Source organism: Panthera leo, chromosome B2 (genome assembly GCF_018350215.1).
Source record: "Panthera leo isolate Ple1 chromosome B2, P.leo_Ple1_pat1.1, whole genome shotgun sequence".
Lineage (NCBI taxonomy): Eukaryota > Metazoa > Chordata > Mammalia > Carnivora > Felidae > Panthera > Panthera leo.
In genome coordinates this window covers 91,197,406-91,223,829 of record NC_056683.1, presented here as the reverse complement: position 1 = coordinate 91,223,829, position 26,424 = coordinate 91,197,406, and the positions used below count along the sequence as shown (strand labels likewise).

The 26,424-nt window shown below is 34.1% G+C and overlaps 1 protein-coding gene and 1 pseudogene across 2 annotated transcripts in view; one reads left to right on the top strand and one right to left on the bottom strand.

Moving 5' to 3' along the window:
* The window catches only part of GRIK2 (glutamate ionotropic receptor kainate type subunit 2), a 651,919-nt gene that overhangs the window by 210,346 nt on the left and 415,149 nt on the right, over positions 1 to 26,424 (bottom strand). For both annotated transcript variants that reach the window (XM_042939447.1, XM_042939448.1), the window contains exon 11: positions 949 to 1,155. In XM_042939447.1, coding sequence (XP_042795381.1) covers positions 949 to 1,155 — 207 coding nt within the window. The remainder of the gene's footprint in view (positions 1 to 948; positions 1,156 to 26,424) is intronic.
* Positions 6,271 to 6,961, top strand: LOC122220218 (annotated as a pseudogene).

The window sequence follows — 26,424 nt, the reverse complement described above, 5'->3', positions numbered from 1 at the left end:
AGATAGATAGATAGATAGAGATAGAGACAGATCTCCCTTATTCCTTTACTCTTGATAATAAACTTTATAATTAATAGCAATGAAATATCTTCAAAATGTTGTGAAAACTGCCTATTTTTGCTACTTCCATTAGTAAGGACTTTAATTTAGGGTACAGTTTTCATGGTTTTTTAAAAGCAAAATATATTTTGTTACTTTGTAGATATTTGGCAATAATTACATGCCTTAATATTATGGAAAATGTCAAAATAAACTTAAATGTTACAAAACACAAAGCCAAATGTAATATTACTATTATTTTTAAAAAATAAGAGTTTATTTCAAAGAGATGAATTAATCGACACTGGCCAACTAAGAAATTATGAAATAATGCTTTCTTGACCAAAGAAGGAATGTCTGGCTTTATTCAACTAACTAACTAACTAAATAAATAAAATGTCTATCGCCAAATTAATACACTTAAAATACTTTATTTTACACAGTATCTTTATTCTATTCTTTTTGCATATAGATTTCTCTCATCTCTAAAGATAAGAAGTAACCTACCCTAATCCAGAAAATTTTTATCATAAAATTTAGAGTTCGCATCATCATTCCTTCTATTGATTATGAAGTCAGTATTATAAAAGTGAAAAAGAAATAAATTGTTGGGAAACCACATTATAATTTGCAAATTAGGACTAAATATTTCAAGATATTAAATCACTAAATACTAGTGAATTTAAAACAGACGACTCTCTCTAATAGAACCATACATCCCTCTTAGATTGTTTATATTTAAGGGCAAAAATAAGACATACTTTGAAAATAATTATTTAAGGAAATACATACTTGAAATATATTACCGCTCTTTGCCATTATTAACCCTTGACCATCAAAAACCTTTTAAAAAGTAAATATTTTAGCCATCTACCAAAGGTAATGATAAAAATGAGAAAAAAGGCTTACGTGATCAATCAGTTCACGGACCATTCCATTCCATTGTCCATTGGCATCATCTTGGGCTCCATATTTCCCATCCTCCACAAGCCTAATTTCATATGTAAAGCCAAGGATTGTAGATAACTCTCTGAGGAGGTCAATACAATAGCCCTCAAATCGATCATTCCCATAGAGAGGTTTGTCAGACTTCTTAAACAAGACATAGGGTTCTTCCTGGAAACAGTAAACATGAAGGTAGGAAATAATAGTTAATCATGAAACTATCAGAATTAAAGCTTTCCTTAGAAGATAGAATATTTCACATTAATTTAGAAATACAGACAATTTTATTTTTTCCTAATTGTAATTAACATAGTTTGAAAACCTAAGAAGGCAGATTACTTTTGGAATATTTGTGCTTCAAAGGAGAATATTTAACTATAATAATTTCATCATTACTATCTAATAAAAATATAATATGTCACATATCCCATATCATGTATCTTATGTCATATATAAGGGATAGTATATAATGCGATATATGCCATAAAATATGTAATACGTAAGATATAATTTCACATGATTACAATACCCCAGTTTGAATTATATCATTTAGTCAATATCTACTGTGCTATTTCAGTGGGATATATTGATGGAAAAATGAAAAAAAAAACAAACTACTGCCTAATTGCCTACGTGTTAAAAACTGTAGTATGGACTTTTAAATATTACCACAGTTTGTCCAAACAACCATGAAAATCATAACCACTATATTTATTTATAGAAAAAGAAATAGTAGCTTACTTTGGAATACAGAAAAAGAAACACTTGTCAAGTGTTTACACATTCATCCAACAATATTTTATGAAGCGTCTACTATGAGCCAGCCCTCCTCTATATGAAAGAGAAATTTCTGAGTCATAAAGTTCATGATATATATGAGGAAATAAATAATAAATGCCTAAACAAGTATAACACATAATTTCTGATACTGATAAATGGCATAAAAACATAAAATAGGGGAATAGGATACAGAACAACCTCAAGGTACTTGGCAAGATAAGAGAAAACAAGACAAAATTGAGAAATATGTCTGGAAGTCTTTGATGAGGAGATGAGAGATGAAGTAGAAACTAAAAGATGAAAAAGAATCTAGTCATTTGAAAATCTGACAGAAGAGAACTTCAGGTCAAGGATACAGCAAGTAAAAGCCTTAAGGCCAATATGACACTGGAGTGTTCCAGAAAGAGGACTACAGCCATCAGTGTGACAGGAATCACATCCAGTAAGTGAGGGAATTAGTTGAACAAGGTCAGAAATGTAGAAAGAATGAGGAGCCAAATCCTGTAAGGCTCTGAATAACAGGCCCTGTTAAAAATTCACATGTTTAATTAAGTACTAAGAGAATCCATGCATTAGCATACTTTCGTGGGGGCAGGTGGAACATGTATCTGTATCCAGATATCTGGTATCCAGAGTGCAGTTGGCAGTACTACTTATTTCTATTTGACTATGGGTAAAGCCTCTAGAAGGTGCTCTCAGAAAAAGACACTGCAAAGTGGAAAAACTTAAAAGGCTGCCATGCCAGTCCATCTAGAAAGATGACCACCCTCCTCCCAACCCTGGGAGAACAATACTCATCCCATGAGGGTCATCACACCTAAGGACATTTTAGATATGATAGTAATGTGTCCTCTTGTCCACACTCATCTCAGAAACAAGACTAATTCCATTTTTCTTCCCATCACTGTTGACCTGGCTTATCCCTGTACTATTTCATACACACTCCAACCTGACCAGTGTGCTGTCCTTCTGACACTCCTACACACTGAACTCTGTGCTAAAGAACTCTTGCTTAGAGATCAGCACATTGTTCCACATTTGTAACTAATTTTTGGAATTCCCTTCAACTTTTTGCTTTATTGGACCCACATCTTGATAACACTGCTTCTCCTTCAGCACGCGCTCTCTCTCTCTCTCTCTCTCTCTCTATATATATATATATATATATCCACTATAAATAAAATTTTGAATATTTAAATATAAAAGCCATTAAACTTTTAGAAAATAAAAGCATAGGAGAGTGGCGCCTGGGAGGCTCAGTCAGTTAAGCATCCAACTTGGCTCAGGTCATGATCTCGCAGTCTATGAGTTTGAGCCCCACATCTGGCTCTGTGCTGACAGCTCGGAGCCTGGAGCCTGGAGCCTGCTTCAGATTCTGTGTCTCCTTCTCTCTCTGGCCCTTCCTCTCTCGTGCTCTATCTCTCTCAAAAATAAATAAACATTAAAAACAATTATTTTAAAAAGCATAAGAGAAAATCTTTAGACCTGACGAAAAATGCACAATCATAGAAGAAAAAAAGTGAAAATTGGACTTTATAACAATTACATTTTTTTTTGCTTTGTGAAAGACACCATTAAAATTATAAAGGCGAGCTACTGAGCATAAAATACAACATTCATTTATTTATTTATTTTTAATGTAAATCCAAGTGAGTTAACATATAGTGTAATAATGATTTCAGGAATAGATTTTAGTGATTCATCATTTACATATAACACCCAGTGCTCATCCCAACAAGGTCCTCCTTAATGTCCCTTGCCCTTTTAGCCCATTTCCCCACCCAACACCCTGCCAGCAACCCTCAGTTTGTTCTGTGTATTTAAGAGAATCTTAAGGTTTGTCTTCTTCTCTGTTTTTACCTTTTTTTGCTTCCCTTCCCCTATGTTCTTCTGTTTTGTTTCTTAAATTCCACATGTGTGAAATCATATGATATTTATCTTTTTCTGACCTATTTAGCTTAGCATGATATACTCTAGTTCCACCCACGTTGTTGCAAATGGCAAGATTTCATTCTTTTTGATTGCCGAGTGATATTCCATTATATTTATCAGTTGATGGACATTTGGGTTCTATCCATACTTTGGCTATTGTCAACAGTGCTGCTGTAAACATCAGGGTGCATGTGCCAGTTCGAATCAGCACTCCTGTATCTTTGGATAAATACCTACTAAGTGCAATTGCTGGGCCATTGGGTAGTTCTATTTTTCATTTTTTAAGGAAACTCCAAACTGTTTACCAGAGTGGCTGCACCAGTTTGCATTCCCACCAATAGTTCAAAAGGGTTCCTCTTTCTTCTCATCCTCGCCAACTTCTAACGTTGCCTGAGTTGTTCATTTTAGCCATTCTGACAGGTGTGAGGTGGTATCTCATTGTGGTTTTGATTTGTATTTTCCCGACAATGAGTGATGTTGAGCATTTTTTCATGTGTCTGTTAGTCATCTGGATATCTTCTTCCTGGAAATGTCTTTTCATATCTTTTGCCCATTTCTTCAATATCCAGTGCTCTGGCTTTTGGCCATTCTAATAGGTATGTATTGGTTTTTCACTGCTGCTTTAATTCAAAATTCCCTAAGGACATATGATATTGAACATCTTTTCATATACTTCAATGGAGTTTTATTAGAACTATTTTAATATGTAGACTATTTTACTAGTTAGGGTATTTTAATTACTAGTAGAACTATTGTATTAGGACTATTTTACTAGCTTATTTTATTAATAGTCATTTTTCAGAGAGGTCACATAGCTAAGAGATAAAAGCTAAGAAGGGACTCAGCTAAGAACTCAGGTTTTCTAAATTCCAAAATACATACTTTTCCCATTATTTTATATTGCTTTCTACACCATAAGAGCATTTGTAGAAAATCTACATGTACTGGAGTTTGAAATGGAATTAGATCAAACACATAGGAAACAGAAATTAATTTGTAACTAAAATCAAAGCTAGATATTTAGGCTTACCATGAGGTAAAGGACAGTAAGGATCCTAATTTTTAGTACTATGTGATCACATATAAAATTTATTCTCCAGGGGCACAGAGAATACTACAAACGTGACAAATACAGTCTTCTTCCACCCCTGTGACTATTATACCCATTTTTCCTCTCTACTCTTCTTTTTTTAATTTTTTTTGTTTATTCATTTTAGAAAGACAGAGAGAGACAGAGCACAAGCAGGGGTGGGGCAGAGGAGAGGGGGTGGGACACAGAATCCGAAGCAGGCTCCAGGCTCTGAGCTGTCAGCACAGAGCCCAATGCGGGGCTCAAACTCATGAACCGTGAGATCATGACCTGAGCTGAAGTTGGACACTCAACCGACTGAGTTACCCAGGCGCCCCTCCTCTCTACTCTTAGAGGCATGCTAGTCTTCTAAGTTAGATAAAACATTTCCATGGATGACAATTTAAATGCCCCTTTTACCTTGGAATGAATATATAATATAATATATATGTATATATGTGTATATATATATATATATATGTATATATATATATATATATATATATTATATACATATACACATATATACACACATACACATATATACACATTTATCTTCTGAACTAGAGTTAAGCAACTTATATGGCATGATAATTACTTAAATTTGCATCAAAAAGACCAAACATCATCGGGTACATAGCAGAAAACAAGTAAAATGACTTCCATACTGAACAGAATGTAAATGGATTGCTCTGGTCAACTGTCAAAGCCAAAGGAAACTGAACTTGAAAGAAAAAATTATAAGACAGGGAAATTCTCCTATGAGTTTCAGGTATGGTGGTAACAAATCCTCAGTTTCCTAACCCATGGGCAGAAGGTTAGAGATTTGACAAGAACATACCATATTCCTCTGCAGAAAATGGGACTGCCTGAGAATTTGGGACTGGTAGAATGTGAATCAAAAGAAGCATGTGGGTACAATACATTAAATCTATTGAATTAATATTTTGATTTCATTCAGTTTTTGATTTATAAATAAATGTTTTTTTTTTAATTTAAAACTCTCAAAATATTGATGATTTGTTAAGATCTATACACTAAATAATAGAACTATCTAATATTTTCCAGCACCTATACTTTGTACCAGACACTGTTCTGGGTGCTTCCCTTGGATAAACTTATTTATTTCTCATTATAGCCATAAGTCCATAATATTATTATTTCTATTTTACAAATGAAGAAACTGACGGCAAGAGTGCTTTTGCCAAGATCAATACCCAGCATACAAACTAGAGAGTCAGATTATTGGAATATTTGCCTCCACAGTATACTTTCTATATTAAATGACTTCTAATGATAATTTCCAAACTCCATTTGAATGCATAATTTGCACATAGCTCATTAGATAACTTAATATATATTGTATGACTTTATTATTTTTTCCATCACTGAGATTAGCCGCTAGGTTAATGTAATGCATGCAAAATGGTAATACATTTACTAATTGAACAATGCAATCAAAACAACATTGCAGAAAAGTAGTAAATATACCCCTTTTCGCTCCCTGAGCAGCACCATGGCAGTAGGCAAGAACAAGCTCCTTACGAATGGCGGCAAAAAGGGAGCCAAGAAGAAAGTGGTTGATCCATTTTCAAAGTAAGATTGGTATGATGTAAAAGCACCAGCAATGTCTAATATAAGAAATACTGGAAAAACACTAGTCAGGAGAACTCAAGGAACCAAAATCGCATCTGATGGCCTTAAGGGTCATGTGTTTGAAGTAAGCCTTGCTAATCTGCAGAATAATGAAATTGCATTTAGGAAATTCAAGCTAATTACTGAAGATGTTCAGGGCAAAAACTGCCTAATTTCCATGGCATGGATCTTACCCGGGACAAAATGTGCTCCATGGTCAAAAAACGGCAGACCATGATTGAAGCTCACGTTGATGTCAAGGCTACCGATGGGTATTTGCTTCCTCTCTTTTGTGTCAGCTTTACTAAAAAATGCAACAATCAGATTCGGAAGACCTCTTATGCTCAGCACCAACAGATCCACCAAATTCGGAAAGAGATGATGAAAATTATGACCCAAGAGGTGCAGACAAATGGCTTGAAAGAAGTTGCCAATAAATTGATTCCAGACAGCATCGGAAAAGACATAGAGAAGGCTTGTCAGTCTATTTATCCACTTCATGATGTCTTCATTAGAAAAGTAAAACTGCTGAAGAAGCCCGTTTGAATTGAGAAAGCTCATGGGGCTTCATGGTGAAGGTAGTAGTTCTGGAAAAGCTACTGGGGATGAGACCGGTGCTAAAGTTGAACGAGCTGATGGATATGAGCCACCAGTCCAAGAATCTTTTACAATTCAGACATTTAATGGTGACAAATAAAAAATCTTATTTGTGTAAAAAAAAAGTAGTAAATATGTAATCCAAAAAATTCATTCATCACGAATGACCTCCTTTCCAAGTAAGAACACATTTTTTAATTATTCTAAGTTTCTTTATTTTTGTTGAGAGAAAGAGAGTGCAGCTGGGGCAGAGAGAGAGATAGAAGGAAAAAGAATCCCAAGCAGACTCCGCACTGTCAGCACACAGTCTGATGGAGGGCTCCAGCTCATGAACGGTAAGATCATTACCTGAGCTGAAACCAAGAGTCGGATGCTTCCGTGACTGAGCCACCCAGGGGCCCCAGAAAGAATACATTTTTAACATAAAAGTTCTTCAAGAATTTGTGAAAATAGCAATTTTAAGCCTAACAGATTAAGGTAGTAATATGCGTGTCTAAAAACTGCATTTGCATTATTAAGGCATCATTGTCTCTTTAAAATCTTTGTTCCAAAATATTTATGGTATGTCTTTCACACAAACTCACTTGCACATTAGAAAAAAATTAAGTTACTGCTTAATGAAATATATTTGAGGCACATGATGGATATATGTGCACAAAATACAAAAGCAGAGAAAAAAATTTTAAAGATTGTTATGCTACTTAATTCTCATTAATTCAGCTTTTCCTAGTAACTATCCTACCTATTAACTTGATTTCCACCACCTATAAGCTAATAAGAAAACTTCTGTCAGGGGCAAATAAATTTGTTGATCCCTGTGAGATTAAAGTCTATTTAGATATATATTTTAAACAGGTTTTCATATCACTGGAAAAAAATGTGGTCTGAGTGCATCTTTTTAATATTTATGGGTCTCCACAATGTCAAATATCATTCTTCCTATATTTAATTCTGATAAGTAAGACACCATTTTCCAGTTGTGATTCCTATCTCCAGCTACATTGTGTCACAAGATAGTTTACATCCAGTTATGACTCTCCTTTAGACTCTCTTTCTCTGTTTCATACAGCACAAGGATAAATAATAACCTCATGTAGGAAAAGAAAAATGGTACCAGAAGCAATTACTGTACCACATACTGAGTTCAATGAATAATATGATAAAACTCTCCTGGGCAACTTTACTGATTTCTCATATAGTCTTAAATCTCCACATCAGCATTTGCTAGAGGTAAAAGCACTTCATTTCACTGGCATCTGTAATAAAGATTTGTCAGCATTTCCACTATCAAACCCAGTTTTAAGGAACCCAATAACTCATGTATTTTTATCTGCATTAGACTGGGAGTTGGCAAAGAATATAACCAAAATGAAGTTCTAAAAAAGTAAAATATGTTTTAAGGTTGAGGGGACCAAAATGTTTTATTAAATATAATAAAACTTTAAAATTCTCAAGTTGTAGCTCACATATCCTTCAGACCTTATCTAGACCTAAATTATTTTTTCATATGCTAACCCCTGAACTATCATTGCCATACTCATGATATTCAAAAGATAGGTACATAAAAATGCAATTTAATTTTATAGATGTATAAACTATCCCTTGCCATTTCAATGATAAGGCTAAACTAATTTATTTATTTATCCAAATACATATTGACTATTGTGTACCATTTTAGGCATCATATATACAACAGTGAAAAACAAAACAATACAGAAAAGTTTTTGCCCTTCTGGAACTCCCAGTCTAGTAGTGAATTTGAGATTCTTGTCTATTTTATAATATTCTGTATCATTCACAAGGCTACTTTGCTTCATTAATTACCAGAGAGGAAATATCAACATACAGTATACCTTTGAAATACATGATTATGTTTTATTTTAGAGAAGGACCTATGACACTGTGGCCCTTAAATAATTTATTTGGGAAAACAGAAATGGATACTCAGCCTCAATCTTGTTCTGAATTTACCCTCATAACAAAACAACTTTTCAATGGCAACCAGCTGAAACTCCAGTTGCCATGGGTAACAATATTCTCAATTAAAAACAGTATAAGCATTTAAGAGATATTTTTAATGTGTCTTAATTTTTCCTTAATGAATATAGGGTTCTCTCCCTCCCTCCCTCTCTCTCTCTGTTACACACACACACACACACACACACACACACACACACACACACCTTTTTTATTTTTCTATTTTTTAATTTATTTTATTTTGAGATAGAGAGAGAGATTGAAGCCTAAGCAGGCTCCACTCTGCCAGCACAGAGCCAAACATGGGGCTCAAACTCACAAACCATAAGATCATGACTTGAGCTGAAATCAAGAGTCAGACACTTAACTAACTAAGCCACCCGGGTGCCCCAACCAATACCCTTTTTAAAAAATAGCATTCCTATGGGTCAAATGAAAAGGGCAAAATGGTTACAATAATAACATCAGGTTAAAATAAAATTATAGAGATTAAACTTAAAACTAAGCAGTTTATGTGTTCCTGAGAATCATTTATCTCCCTCAATTTTCTTAGTCTTATATACATACTCTGTGTATCCTATCACTGCCCTCAGACTAAAAGCATTAAGTAATAATACTAAAATAGAGCAACTTGGTTTTTAAAGAGTGTGGAGATCAAGATGGAGGCTGTGAAGCTGATTGGAAGTGGAAGGCTAATGAATGGGCATCATGAAGGGTAGGGGCAATGATTCTGCTGTCATTGGCTCCTGGGGAAGGTGAGTCAGCTCTGTAAAACTATACAACTTACACATTAACATAAGGGATTAAAAAGCAGACCTCAACATCTTGCCCTGGAATGCTCAAAAGAATGCAGAGTGGAAAATTATTCCTTTAAAAGGAGGATTAAGGATGAAAGGACATTATCATGGACAGTAATACTAAGAAGATGGGTATTTCCCCAACAAACAAGTTATCAACTCACTGTAACTATCTGAATATGGTCTATACTACTGCCCTCATAGGAGATACTTCTGGGTAGATTAAGAATACATAATGTACAATGTGACCTGGAAACAACAACAACTTATGATATAATAATTCTTTCTAATACTAATGTATATTTCCAATTAGCATGTTTTGATTTTAAGTAGCCACCATCATGTCTGTATGGAATAGTGACCTATAAGTAAAAACAGCAACTATAAAGATGGTCAATGAATTACCATTCTCTTCTACAGTACAATTCTAAGTTTAACAAAATACATGCAGCTACCTATATCTACATTTGATAACTTCATGATAAAATATAAATGTAAAATATTTTTGTTTTTCACCTAATATTTTATCTACCAACCCATCCATCTATGCATTCATTAAACATTGTTATGTTAATTCTATATAAAGATTTCTAGTATAGAGGTCAGCAAATTTTCACTGAAAAATCAGGTAGTGAATATTTTTGTCTTTGTGGATAGTAAAGTTGCAAGCACCCAACTGCCATTGTAGAGCAAAAGCAGCCATAGGAGCAATGAATAAGCTGGCAAAACTGTCAGTTTTTAGGGATGCACATTTTAGGAACTCTGGAATCTAATAAAAAACTTACAACAACCGGGGGATGCTTTGTAAAGATAAAAACTGCAGAATTTTGGTAGGAGAGCTCTGTGGCATATCAATGTACCCTGTTAACTATTGTCCTCCACTACCAGTTCTGTGGCAGCATTGAAGACGGCAGCCTGCATTCCTGGTGCAAGTTGTGGGTACCAGAGACAATGGTATGGGCCCATGTTCAAAGAAGGGAATTCTGTGTTTTGACCTGAAGGATTGGCTCAAGGGTTTGCTTTGTTTCACCTACACAGGAGCTTCCTGAGGGCTGAAGCTGCTTAATAGGTGGTGTTGTCATGAACATGTAGTGGCAAATATATTAGCCATTTCCTCCTGTGAAAGATAACAGCAGAGACAAGAAGCAGATCAAAATGCCTGAACAGAAGAAAGAAATACTTCCCTGAGGAAATAAATACTTAGAATTAGTGCTATACAATGCTCCTTCATAATCAAGGAATTCTAGAAGCCCATGCACATGCCTATGGCAGGATGTATGCTCAGGAAAGACCTGGGAAGACCTTAAGCATTTACCTTTGGCTGGACTTCAGGCTCTGTGTAAGCAGGAAAGGAAGAAAAGGGTATAATTGTAAACTGCTTACTTAAATGAACAGTGAAAACTAAAAACATTTATGAAAGAAGATGAAGAACACACAAATAAATGGAAAGATAGTCTGTCTCCATGGACTGGAAGAATTAATATTGTTAAAATGTTTATATTCCCCAAAGCAATCCACAGATCCAATACAGTCTCTATCAAAATTCCCACAAGATTTTTCACAGAACTAGAACAAATACTTCTAAAATTTGTATGGAACCACAAATTACCCCAAATAGTTGCATAATCTTGAAAAAGAAGGACAAGGACAGAGGTGTCATATCCTCTGATTTAAAACTCTACTACAAAGTTAGAGTAACAAAACAGTATGGTATTGGCATAAAACCAAACACACAGATCAATGGAACAGAATCAAGTTTAGAAATAAGCTCATGCATATTTGGGAAATTAACTTATGACAAAGGAGTAAAGAATATACAATGGAGAAGACAGGGCCCAACACTGTGAAAGAAACTTTGCTAGGATTAGTAGACTGCTGCTGTCCTTTTGAAATTCTTAATACCTTTCTAACAAGAGATCCTCCTTTCATTTTACACTGGGGGTGGAAATTATGTAGCCAGTCCTATACGCAATCAGGAATGAACTATTGACTTAAACAAAGAGTAGAGTAAATGAAAATATTTTGGAGAGAAAAAAATGATTCATATGGATGTTGAAAGAATGATAGTCATTCTCTGAATCACTGTATGATCTAAGTGACTAGAAAGTGTGAAGCAAACAAACAAACAAAAAGATAGGGGGAGATAATATCATGAGGACTTAAGTTAGGAAAATCTTTATTCCTGCAAAATTCTGAGAAAAATATCTAGATGTAATCATTGTGGATCATCAGTGTTTGAATTCATATCCTGCTTAGAATGACATTTTCTTTCCTGAGATTATTTTTAAGCATCTAGCTAAAAGTCAATTTTGATGTAGGAAATGAGGTTAGAAATTTTTCCCCAATATTCTCCCTTTAGGTATTTTCTCAGTATTTAGCTACTGGATAAATCTGAACACATGTTTGGGAGAGTGATGAAGCAAACCAAAAGGAGGAGGACATGATTTATTACATGATTGCAAAGTGGAGTTTTCAATCATTAGGATTCTGTTTCTTATAATTCAGTGCGACAATTTGAGTTTGAAGGCTCTTTGTCTTAGAAAGGATCCAATATTAGCTGCCCTCTAGCTCTATTTACATTTCTCCAAAAAGAGTGGAAATAAGATGATTAAAAAATGGATTAGAATACTAACTGATTTTGTACCCTCACTCTTCCCCAGGGTTGAACAGATAATGGCAACCTCCTCGAGACCACTGAATATGCATGTGAAACAGTCATACAAGAAAATCGTTGTGCAATGAGAATTATCCATCAATGGTCAGTAGTAGTTAGCAGCATATGTTTTATGTAATGGATGGTGAGCTTAACATTCAGCTGCTGCCCTTTGTAACGAATAAAATCAACAAATGTTTATTGAGTATCTATCATTTAAAAGAAAATACCTACTTTAGAACAGTTGCTTCTCCTATGCACCTTTTTAATTTAGTTGAAAATAGAGAATTTGCACAGAAAAATGCAAATTAATAATATATGCTTTCATGTAAGTGCCTAAGGAATAAATTGTATAGATAAAAGGACCATTAGGTGCCAGCAAAAGGAAAGTAAAGATGTCCCAAAATGGTTAGATAAATCATCCCAGAGAAAAGGCCACCAGAAAAATGGATTGTAGAGTAAGTACAAATTAGATAAATGGGGAGAAATAAGAGTTGCTCCGGCAAGAGAAATGAAGTGAGTAAAGTCATAGAGAAGAATCTTACTGGTGCGTGGCCTGAAGAAAAACAATGATAGTTTTCATAAGAGGAAGATGTTTGAAAGCCTTGGGGGAAAATAATAAATGTGAGCACTATTCATTACTCTAATTTTAGATTGCTTTGTATCCATTTAATATTATCATTTACTGGTAATTTTGTGCCAGGAACTATGTTATATATTTTTTTCAAATTGTTATCTTTAATACAAACTTCAAGTTGCATGTTATTATTACCCTTATTATAAAGTTATGGTAACCTGTCCATGGTAAAATCATCTACTTAGTGGCAGACTCAAGAATCCTAGATTTTCTGACTTCCATCTGTCCTTGCAACCTACAAAAAAACCCCTTTCTCAATTAGGTATTTAATTCAGATACCAAGTATTAACCAATTGTAGAAATGGTCTGTTCCTATACTGTTCATTGGTGGGTTCATCCAATCATACAGTCCTTGGATTTGCATATATAAGTAAATTTCATCATATTTATCAACAAGAACTTCAAAATTATTATGGTCTAACCTAATGATGTCCATAGTGCATTCTTCTGGGAAATCATCCCCAAAGTTTTGTTTTCAAGAAAACATTCTGCAATTAAAAATATGTAAAAATTCTACATGTTTTCATTCTTTTGAGATATCCACAATACATATGAACTTACTAGATATTCAGTGATAAAGAAACCTTATGAATTTACATTAACTCAGTATTTTCCAAAAACTACTTGCGGCGACTGGGTGGCTCAGTCGGTTGGGCATCCGACTTCAGCTCAGGTCATGATCTCATAGTCTGTGAGTTCGACCCCCGCTTCGGGCTCTGTGCTAACAGCTCAGAGCCTGGAGCCTGCTTCAGATTCTGTGTCTCCCTCTCCATTTGCCCCTCCCCTGCTCATGCTCTGTCTCTCTCTGTGTCAAAAATAAATAAAAACATTAAAAAAAATTTAAAAACTCCTTAATCACAGAATAGTTGTAGGGTGTGCCTGTGTCACATACCTATCAGCACTGTAGAGCATACTCTGAAATTCTGATGTAACCAAATAATAAACATGGAATGTTATTGCTACAGGGCATCGAAAGTGCTTGCTGTATTATGAAAGTGGTATTTTGTCTATGATGTCAGAGAGTTTCATATTTACCAAAAATTGCAAATTTAAAAGTGCAAAAGACAATATAAATTTAGACACTTTTAAAGAACACAAAGCTGTGACGTATAATAAGCACATATTTTATGGTCTGTGGCTCTAGTTACATTTGAATGAAGTATAAAATATTATACATACAATAAAAAATGTTTTCCAAACAGCTATGTGCCAAAGGCATTTCTTTTCTATTAGTTCTCAGATGAAGTGGCGAAAAATATTTTGCTTGTCCTATATTGGTTTATTCAACAAGATGGTGAAAACAAACTCATGAGTTGGTTTTTTTTAACCAATTACCACATAAAACCAAAGCTAAGAGAACTCAGAACATAAAATTTATAGGACCCAAGTTAATAATACTCATTCTTCTTTAGGCATCTAATTAATGACATAAATTAATGGCATAAATACCTTATAAGAAGTGTACCTAATGAAATACATTGACTGATAAATGGATAAGGGCCTGGGGACTCACACATTATTCAGGATTTCTAGGGGAAATCATGTTAGTGATGACAGTAAAGCAAAATATGTAGACATTTTCTACCAGGAGAAAAAGTCTGTACCTTTCTTTTTGAGTTATTGTGGTGAGGTTAGGAAATAGTCTGTCATTAAGAGTACCAGTTAACTTTCAAATAAAGAGAAGCAATTAGGAATCAAAATCAAGTAATCAAGTTGGGATTGAAAAAATGAAGATCAGAACCTGAGAATCAGATATTGATCAGATAGTAAAATTAGGTTGGGGGTACCTGGCATAATTCAGGACTTACCAGTCTTGAAAGTCTCATGATAGTCATCTTACAACTACCCCTCCTCAAAACGGATAAATGATTCTTGAACCTGACTCAAAAGACAGTGTATTTTTTTTTCTTTATCTTCCTGTGTAGACCTGAATTTATAGTTGTTTGTTAAACCAGAAAGAATGTAGCAAGTTTTAGGAGAGAATCCATAGAAATACCAGGAAAGGAAAGAAATATGCAATGGTGTAGATCACTGAAAATACGCATGTGCTCTCTAAGTTGACAATATCACTTATATTCATGATGCCAACTTCCATCTAGTTTGATAACTCCAAATCTCATCTCCAGCCCAGATCATTCTTCAGCTATGGGACTACATATCTAACTGTCAACCAGATAAATATACCACGTGAAATTTAAATATATTTAAAATTAAATTCATCTTTTATTACTCCAATTCTGCTTTTTTACACCAATAATGTTTCCAGCAATGTTTATCAGAAAAATAAAAGTCTTCCTAACCTCTGACCTCTTCTTAAACTCCAGTTTGTAAACTGTTACTATAGATCTTCCATTCTCTACTCTGTATATATTGTGATTGATAGCCAACCCTTCAGATATTGCCACAGTTTGGACTTTATCAGCTCTCACTCTTGTAATATTCTCCTGGTTGTTCTCACCAAATCTTATCTCATGAACTACAATTCTATCTCCAATTCTAAGATTTTTAAAAGTCCTGTCTTGATAATATTTGTTTATGTACTTAAAATATTTCAAAATTGCACCATCATAAGTAGATTAAAATAAGACCTACAAAACTTCTACTCTTTTATTCTGTTGCCCGCCTGCTCACCCTCATCCATCACTTCCCTTCCACATTCTCTGTGCTCTAACTGTAGTGGATTACTTATAGTTATTATAGCTTAAGAATTTGTAAAAAGCAAACACTGGCACTGCCTCTCCTAGCTCTTTACCAAAGTAGTTCTGAGGCTATGGGCAAAATGGAAAAGCTCACAACAGTGAACAGTAAGAATAATAGAATCTTGCCCAAAGTTGAGGGCATGGAATCAGAAGTATACAGAAAATATGTGTGAAGGATAACTGACATTGTTGGTATGTTGTAAAAACACTGGAGCAAAGGCATAATCATCATCAAAAATGGCTTCCTTCTACTTAAGAAAGAAAGCTTGTTATATTTGGCTCTAAAGAAATAAGTTGTCAAGCAGAGTAAAAAACAAGGGCTGGATGTTGTAATGAATTCTAGTTAAAAAAGAAGAATGACTTCTTGCAATGGAAAACCGTAGATCCAAAATTCAGTCTGCTTTCTTGTTAGACATAGGTGACACCACTCTTTGGTCATTGTATTAGTGTGTTGACTGGCAGGGGAGGGTGGTCAAGTTGGTCTACCCATTCAGCTGGAACTCATGACCTTTTTAAGTTTAATTATTGACAACATACAGAGTTATAATGCAATTGATGAAGAAACTCCACCTATCATTTTGAAAGAATTGACATTAAATATAAGGAACAGGAAACCAAGCAGTCTTTGTCTCCTGGAGGCAGCTGGAAAAATGTTTTAGTCTGTTCTCCATGAAAAGCCCTTGCTCAGAGATCCATATCCTGTACCAACTAGAAGAAAAATAGATAAATTCCCCAATACATTTCTAGAAAACTATTCATCCTCTCATACCCAGACCCTTGCAGAAAACTAAAGGAGAATTTGAGTCTAAGTGACTCTGGATTCAGAGAAATTAGGAACCATGTTAAAATCTAGAGGAATAAATTGAAGTTTACATCAGTCAGGGGTGCCTGGGTGGCTCAGTCAGTTAAGTGTCTCTTCGGCTCAGGTCATGATCTCACATTTCATGAGTTCCAGTCCCACATCAGGCTCTGTGCCAACAGCTCAGAGACTGGAGCTTGCTTTGGATTCTGTGCTTCCCTCTCTCTCTGCCCATCCCCTGCTTGTATTCTGTCTCTCTTTCTCAAAAATAAACATGGAAAAACAAACAAATAAATTTAATCAATTAATTAAGTAATTGATTTAAAAAAAGTTTACATCAGTAAAAAGTAAGTTCTCCCTTCTTAATTGAGAATGCTAGCTGCCAGGCTATAGGATTCCTTTCAGAACTTATGCAACAAAGAGAATAGATACATAGATTTAAGTATTTGTTAGACCTTCCAGATGGAAGGCCAGATCCATCTATGGTGCCTTACTTTAAAGTGTGAATGGACATTTGAGTGAAGCCTCTAACATCAAGATAGAAACAAAACGGAAAAATAAAAACACAGATAAAGAAACAATATAAGGGGTAGACAAAAACTTCAAAAAAGCAAATATAATAAATCAATGCTACTAAGAAAAAACAACATGTATGAAAGCTTTTAAAAATTAAAAGTGAAAGTAAACATAAATAAAGTGCACTAAAGAAATGAGTTACCAAGCCATAAAAGATATGGAAGAGTCTTAAGTGAATTTTGTAAGTGAAAGAAGCCAATCTGAAAAGGCTATATACTGCATGATTCCAAATACATGACATTCTGGAAAAGACAAAACTATGGGGACAATAAAAAGATCAATGGTTGCCAGGCATTGGGTAGGGGGGTTAAGAGACAAAGCACAGAGGATTTTCAGGGCATTGAAAATACTTTATATGATACCCCTGATGGTAGATATATGTCATTATACATTTGTCCAAACCCACAGAATATGCAACACCAAGAGTGAATCGAAATATAAACTATTTGGGTGATTATGATGTGTCAGTGTAGTTTCATCAATTGTAACCAATGCACCACTCTGGTGGGGGATGTTGATAATGGGGGAGGCTAAGCATGTGACAAGGTAGAGGATATATAGGATATCTCTGTACCTTCCTCTCAATTTTGCGATGAACCTAAACTGCCCTAAAAATTATCTTAAAAATATAAACAGTTGAAGGGTGCCTGGGTGACTCAGTCAGTTAAGCGTCCGACTCTTGGTTTCAACTCAGGTCATGATCTCGTGGTTTCATGAGTTCAAGCCTTGCATCGGGCTCTGCATTGGCAGCATGGATCTGCTTGGTATTCTCTCTCTCTCCCTCTCTGTGCCTCCCCACTTGCACCGTCTCTGTCTCAAAATAAATAAATAAACTTAAAAAATTTTTAAAAATATAAACAATTGATGGACTAGAAGACAAAGTTGAGGAACTCTTTCCGAAAATAGAATTTAATAAACAACAAGGTGAAATTACATGAGAAAATTAGAGAATTATTAAAATCATCTGAGGAGATTTCAAACTATACTAATGTCAGGAGCTCATCAATTAAATTAGAATGTCTGGGTATGGAACCTGGGCATTAACATTTAAACAAAAAACCAAAAAACTGTCTAGTATGTACATGGTGCTGAAATATCTAATAACCAGTTAACGGACATGCAGAGGGAGAGAGACAATGAGAAAAAGGCACAGAGGATATTATTAAATAAATAATATTTTGAAATATCTTAGAACCAAAGAACATGTATTTCCAGATTGAATGATCCCAGCAAAATTCTGGACAAGTGCTGTTGAATAGAAACATAATGCAAGCTACAAATAGGAGCCACATGTGTAATTTAAAATTTTCTAGTAGCCACATTAAAAAAAAGTTGGGGTGCTTGGGTGGCTCGGTTGGTTAAGCATGCGACTCTTGATCTTAGCTCAGGTCATGATCTCACAATTTGTAAGTTCAAGCCCCACATCAGGCTGTGTGTTGATGGCACAGAGCCTGCCTGGGATTCTGTCTCTCCTTTTCTCTGCTCCTCCCCTGCTTGTGCTTGCTCTCTCTCAAATTAAATAAACAAACTTAAAAAAAAAGAGTTAAAGTAAAAGATAAAGTTAATTTTAATAATATATTTATCCTAATATATCCAAAATATTATATTTCAACATACAACCAATATAAAATTGAGATACTTTTATTCCTTTTTAATATCAAATCTTTGAAAGCAAGTGTTTATTCTGTTCTAACAGCATATCTATATTCAATCTAGCTAAATTTCAAATGTTCAATAGCCATGTGTGGCTATTAGCTACTATAACTGAAAAGCACAGATCTATACTCTAGAGAATGTTCAATAAAGCCACTTTTAAAAAGTTCCACACCCCCTATCATATCATTAGCAAAATTTCCAACTTCAGAAATAACAAGATGATCCTAAAATTGTCTGTAGGAAAGAAAAATACAGTCCACATATGAAGGATCAGGAATCAGAACAACCATGAACATCTGAAGAACTGTAACAAGAGAAGACAAATGGAGCCACACCATCCAAAGAATTCAACATATAATTCTGTACATAGGAGGTAATGTTTTTCAATATACAAGGTCTAAAATGTTTGCCTCTCATGTGACCTTCCTCAGGATGCCATTATCGCGTACACTCTAACAAATTAAAAACTAATAATAATTTTAAAAAGTCCTAGGATCCAGGAAATGGGTCTCCAGTAAAGGAGAAAGGCAAACAAAATTCTCAGGATTACAGTAAAGGGAAGTCTCAGAATGATAGCTGGGTAAGAGCCCAAGGCAGAAGAAGGCCAGTTTGAACAGAGCACATGGCTTCAAGGTATGCCTCCAAAGACGTAAAAGAAATCTGTATGTAATCCGGTGCCTATGAAGAGAAGCTTTCTGCAGCTTGGTAAGAACACTTAAAGATGAAATTAGTGGTATTTTCATAGAAAGCTGCAAATTGATTTAAAAAAATTTTACCTAGGCCCACCCTGGCCAAAATAAATATATAAAAATCAATCACAAAGGTAAAGGAAGAAATAGTTTTGTAAGCATTTAATTTTGGAAAATAAAACTGGGTAACCAGAAAAGGAGGATTACACCATTGAAAAAAATAATAAGTGTTTTCAAGGAGAAACTCTTGAAAAATAAGAATTTTATATTTTAGCCATTTTTCCATGTAATTTATGAAAAGACTGAAAGTTACCATACATACACTCTTCATTTAAAAAAAAAAAAAAAGGAAAAAATATTTTCTGACACCAATCAAAGAATAGCCCAAAGAATGGCAAAGTTGACATTTATAAAAACCATAAATACTACATTCAGTAAATCTAAGTTAAGTCTAAATTTCTCTCAATACAGTTAAAGAAGTGTGTAAAATTTAAAAAGAGTTTTCCTGGGCATCTGGATGGCTCAATACATTAAGCACCCAACTCTTGATTTTAGCTCAGGTCATGATCTTATGCTGGTGAGATAGAGTCCTGTGTTGGGCCCTGTGTTGGGCTCTGAACTGGGCATACAGTCTGCTTAAGATTCTCTCTCTCCCTCTCCCTCTGCCCCTCTCTTGCTCTCTCTCTCTCCTTCTCAAAAATAAATAAATAATAAATAAATAAATAAATAAATCTAAAAAGAATTTTCAGAAAGCATATTATTAAAGCATTATATAATGACTAGTACCTGAATTTCTAAGCCCTGTGTAGTTTGAGAGATGAAGATTCTGTTTGACTCCATGGTGTTCTGTTAACCATAAAGCTATGCTATTTTCATTTAACAAGAAGAAGGAGGAATAGAAGGTGAAGAAGGAGAAGGAGAAGGAGAAGAAGAAGAAGAAGAAGAAGAAGAAGAAGAATGAGGAGGAGGAGCAGGAGGAAGAAAAGGAGGAGAAGGAGAAGGAAGAGAAGGAGAAGGAGGAGGAAGAAGAATCATCTTCAAAGCTCTTTTCAGAGAAAAATTCAGCCTGTATGAATTTTTCATTAAATAATTAAAAACAAAGTAAATGGAACATTAATATAATAAAAAGCTAGAAAACTGACAACTAAACAACACAAAAAAGCAGAAGGAGGAAGATAAGGAAATAGAAAAAAATAAATGAAGCAATGAATAGGATATAAACATCTTTTAGTAAAAGCAACAATGATAAAATTTCTTTTAATCAAATCTAAGAAAAAAAATTAAAACACAGAATTGTACATGAGAAAGGAACCCAGTAGGTAGATTATAAAACTTACATGATGACATTATGTGAAAATCTATGTTAATAAATTTGAATACCTTCAAATTATGGTATGCTATGGTATTAATGTATGACATAATAGTGACTCAAAAAAAGTAATAAAATGAATAGGTCAATAACCATAAAAGAAATTATAGTATTTCAGAAATCTTTCCAGAACATATCTAAATAGTGTGGAACTTTTATTTTTAACCTGATATGAAACAAATGATTTCATGATACACAGGCTACTTAAGAGCACAGCAAATGCTGAGAAATGAGTTCCCTTCTTCTTTTTTTTTTTTTTTTTTTTTAATTTTTTTTAACGTTTATTTATTTTTGAGACAGAGAGAGACAGAGCATGAGCGGGGGAGGGTCAGAGAGAGAGGGAGACACAGAATCGGAAGCAGGCTCCAGGCTCTGAGCTGTCAGCACAGAGCCCGATGCGGGGCTCGAACTCACGGACCGTGAGATCATGACCTGAGCTGAAGTCGGACGCTTAACCGACCAAGCCACCCAGGCGCCCCTCCCTTCTTCTTAAATGAAGTTAGCATAATACTGACAAAAAAAAAAAGCCAAGAAAATAGTTATATGTTGTAACGATGGAGTAGTCACTACTGAATATACCTAAAAATAATAGAACAAACAATACATAGCTATCCATTGAAATACGTTTTAGTTATAACCAGTAATAGCTTATTTCCAGAATATGACCATGATTACCATTCAGAAATTTATTAATATATTCATCAGAATAATAAGTGTACCTAGAAAAATTAATGATAAATTGTATAGATGTCCAATGTATTCAAAAATATTTAATGGCTTTTATTGAAAAATAATTAATTTGAGGGGCGCCTGGGTGGCTCAGTCAGTTGAGCGTCCGACTTCGGCTCAGGTCATGATCTCACAGTCCATGAGTTCGAGCCCCGCATCAGGCTCTGTGCTGCGAGCTCAGAGCCTGGAGCCTGTTTCAGATTCTGTGTCTCCATCTCTCTCTGAACCTCCCCCGTTCATGCTCTCTCTCTCTGTCTCAAAAATCAATAAAGGTTAAAAAAATTTAAAAAAAAAAAAAGAAAAATAATTAATTTGAAAACTAGGTATAAAAAGTCCTCTTGAGAATAAATCTATTCTCATATAATAACAGGAAAAGAAAAGACCATTAAAATAAGGAAAACAGTCTCGGGGAATGAAGTTCTCACTGAATACAAATAAAAATAAAACAAAAGGAATTAAAAATTAGTGAAGAAAAAGATGAAATTATAGCTATCTATACAATGTACGATTAAATATCTAAATGACTAAAGACAATGAATTATAGATCTCTTAAACATAGAAATATTTCCACAAACTCATAAGTAAGGTCCACAACATGCTATTTTAGAAAATAAACAGCAATATGTAACCATAAATTTTATTTGATGGATATTCTACTGCAATTATGGCCTGTGTCTCCTTTTACCTTGAGCTTATAATATCACTATGGCTTTGTTGTTTTTATGTTGATTTTCTTTTCCTGAATCTTCCGGAGAATTTTATTGGAAAGTTAAGAGGAAGTATATCTTTTATAATGTTGATGAAGACAGCTTCATTATAGACATCTCGTGAGTACTTTGATTACAAATTTGCAGACAGTTCTAATAATTTACGCTATAAAAGCAACACCAGAATTTAGAAAAGGAACTCAGTACTGACAGAGTAAATTAAAGATGAACAATAGAGGGTAAGCTTAAACAGAAAACCAGGCTTTTAACAAAGGGAAATGTTAGGCTTTATTCCTTCAGCTTCTGTTCTTCTTTAGATCTGACTTGGGAACCCTGTAGGTAGCCCTTCTACAGCAACTGTCCAGCCCTAATGTCCGGCAGGACAGCTGGTATAGGGGTGCCAAGCCTCTAGCAGGTGAGAAGCCAAACCATGGTCAAATACCTCCTAGCAGAATAAAAAAGTGATATTCTTATGCTCTAACTTAAAACAGTTTGCATTTTTTTTCTCTGAAAATAGTTGGTTATTATATTTACCCTAAATTGTTTCCTATATATATATATATATATATATATATATATATATATATGTGTGTGTGTATGTGTATGTATATATATACAGATATATACAGATATGTGTATATATACACATATATATGTGTATATATATATATATATACTTATATACAGATATATCTGTATATACAGATGTATATATATACATATATATACATATATATATATATACACACACATATATATGTGTGTATATATATATATGTATATACAGATATATATATATATACATATATATGTATATATACAGATATATATATATATATACGTATATACAGATATATATATATATACACACATATGTGTGTATATATATATACGTATATATATACACATACATATATATATGTTGTTGTTGTTGTTATTTAAGAAGATTTCATGGAAATTTTTATTATGATGGTGAGAAATCTTAGAGAGCCTCATTTTTAATTAGCTAATTTTTGTTAATGAGGATGAAAGAAACTGAATCTCATAATTAGAAGTTGATTAAAAAATAAAAGAATTCCCTATCAATATTATGAAATAAAATATATTTAAGTGCTTATTTAGTTGACCATATTTTATAAAGTATTTAAAAAGAAATTCAGAAGTGGAGACTGTTATATATATGATTCATTTATAAGGCATTCATTTACATTCATTTAAAATGGTATTTTTAAACCTGATGGCATTTAACAAGAATCTAGTATCATTAACATTTGTAAAGATCAATGACTATTTGGTTTGATAACTTCCTATACTTATCCAAAGCCTGCAGGCAATTTCAAGCCTTTAATCTCACTTCTTTACCACCACTGTCCAAACTACATTTTATTCAATCTAAAATAGTATTGTTATTTTTTTGTTAGCTAATTAAGGAAATTTCATCAATGTCTATAGTAAACTTCAATCTTAAAAATGGAAATGGATAATATATTTAAGGGAATTAGTTTCCCATAAACTCAACTACTAGTATTTAATTATATTTTAGTGATTTATATGACTCTAAATGTTGGAAAAATATGTAGAAACTTAACTGGACAAACTAAAAATATTTTCCAATTCACAGTCACAAGAAATGACCAAAAAATATAAGCAGGAGATAAGCATAAATAACAGCACAGTTGATTGTTATTACTCCACTGACAGGACAGTGTTCTTGATTTCTTTCTTTAGCCTCTGCCATTCCAACTGTTGTGCTTTTACCATCATAGAGCTAAGAAAGGTCTTGCCATTGTCTGAGTCCTGGTCTTTCAAATTCCTTCTATTCACCATAATGCTGCCATCCCTAATTAGCATTCTTGTCAGAAGCCTGTGGTGCACTACAGGTTATCATAATTGGAAGTGAGAATACCAGGAGAAAAAGTGAACAAAACCTAGCAGCTACAATCAGAACAACTTACATTTTTAAGAAAAGACAATACTAAGGATGACTGGTTTGTTAGGACCAAAAACTACCAATGAGAGAATCTCCACATGTGCTTATGTATTGTTCTCTTGACTGGAAAACACGCCACATTTCAATACCTCAAGATGTTATTAAAGGGACTTTTTGGGTGCCTGGGTGACTCAGTCAGTTAAGTGTCCGATTTGGGCTCAGGTCATGATCTTACAGTTTGTGAGTTTGAGCCCAATACAGGCTCTGTGCTGACAGCTCAGAGCCTAGAGCCTGCTTCAGATTCTGTGTCTCCCTCTCTCTTTACCCCTCCCCCACTCACAGTCTATTTCTCTCTCTCTCGAAAATACATAAACATTAAAAACAAAAATTTTAAAAGGCACTTTCACATAAACTTCCTGGATAGAAAATGAATAACTATTATAATCTGAACTTACATTTTAAAACGCCAACACAATAGTGTAGCAGGCCTGTAGAGCAAAAATTTACCTTAATAACTTTTTAATAAACCATGTTTATTATTTACCTTTTACCTGTTTTTTTGTTTTTCAGAATTTAAGTGCAATCTGAAACAATCTACAAAGTTTCCTTTCCTTTCTCTGATTTTGTTTTGCAAGGCTACTAAGCAAAGACATTCTTCTTCTATTTTTTTTTAATGTTTATTTTGAGAGAGAGAGAGAGTAAGCATGAGTGAGGAAGGGGAGAGAGAGCAGGAGAAAGAGAATCCCAAGCAGGCTCACAGGGTCAGCACAGAGCCCAACAAAGGGCTCAATCAAACAAACCATGAGATCATGACCTGAGCCAAAATCAAGAGGCAGATGCTCGACCAGCTGAGACACCCAGGCCCCTCAAGACATTCTTTTTAATAACTCATTCTCACAATACACACACAAATTCTTTAGTGCACAACTGTAGGCACAATCACTATGTTCTTATTTGCAGCAAACTGTGTTTACCTATTTTCAAAAGAGTAACTACCAAAAATTTACGCAATGCCCAAAATATCCAAGTCTTTATTGGCCATAACTGTCATTCCAAGAAAAGTTTTTTTAACTGTATATCTACAGAAATAGCTATAGAAATAATAAGAAGGTAATATGTTGAAGTTAACTTAAGAAAAACAGTTAGAGTTTTGCTAGTTGTGCTGTTAAAAATATTTCAGGAAGGATACTAATTTAGGGTAATATTGATTTCAGAGGATTTGGCTTAGTGATTATCATTTATATTTAAGTAAATACTGATCTGCTATTTAATTCCTTCCATCGACTGAATTATCAGTTTAGATGGGAAATTTTGGTTTTTACCATTTTTGTATCTATTTTGGCCATTAAGTATTTCATTAGCTTAATTCCTTAGTGAAAAAGAAAGAGAAAAAAAAATAAACCTCAAGCTCAAATCAATCAAATGTGCCATTTCACTGCTTTTCCAGTAAAAGGTTTGATGGGAAAGGAGACTGCACCTATTAGCTAATCTCCAAACTGCATCTCATTTCTGAATCTAATTTATTATCCCCCTACATGAATAATCAAGATTTGACTATACACAAGTTATTGCCAACATCTCCATTCATAGATGACTAAAGAGAGCTCATTATCTCCCTTCCCAACATCCTTATCATGCTCTGTGGCAAGGCTAATGCCACATCTCTTAGACTTTTAACCTGAAGTCCTCATCCATATTCCTCCACTTCTTTTGCCCCACATGTAATCCACCCCCAATAAATCTCATACTTGATTTTTCAGTGTTGCCATCTTATCCCTTTCCCATTTGATACAATGCCTCTCAACTCAGACTCTATAAATGTCCCATTCCATACTACCCACAAACAAACCGTTCTCACTTGTTCAGAATGTTCCTTGACTCACTTTTTTGCTAAACTCTTAAAATAATTCATCTTATTTTCTCTTTTTGTTATCTGAATTGTGAATATGGGGTTTAAAGAGACTGAGGTATCTAAGAAACAAACCTCTGCTCTGAATGAATAGAAAAGTACTGGAAACATGAACAGAGTTTGGAAGAGGTGTGGTAAGGCCTGAATTGAAGGAGGAGGTTTGGTGCATGTTAAGTTTGATACTGAACATCTGCTCAGATCAAGGATGCAGCTGAAATTTAGATTGTATAAGTTTACATGGTTCTATTGTGATAATATCTTTGACAATGAGAAAGCTAGAGCAAAAATACTGCATTTCCA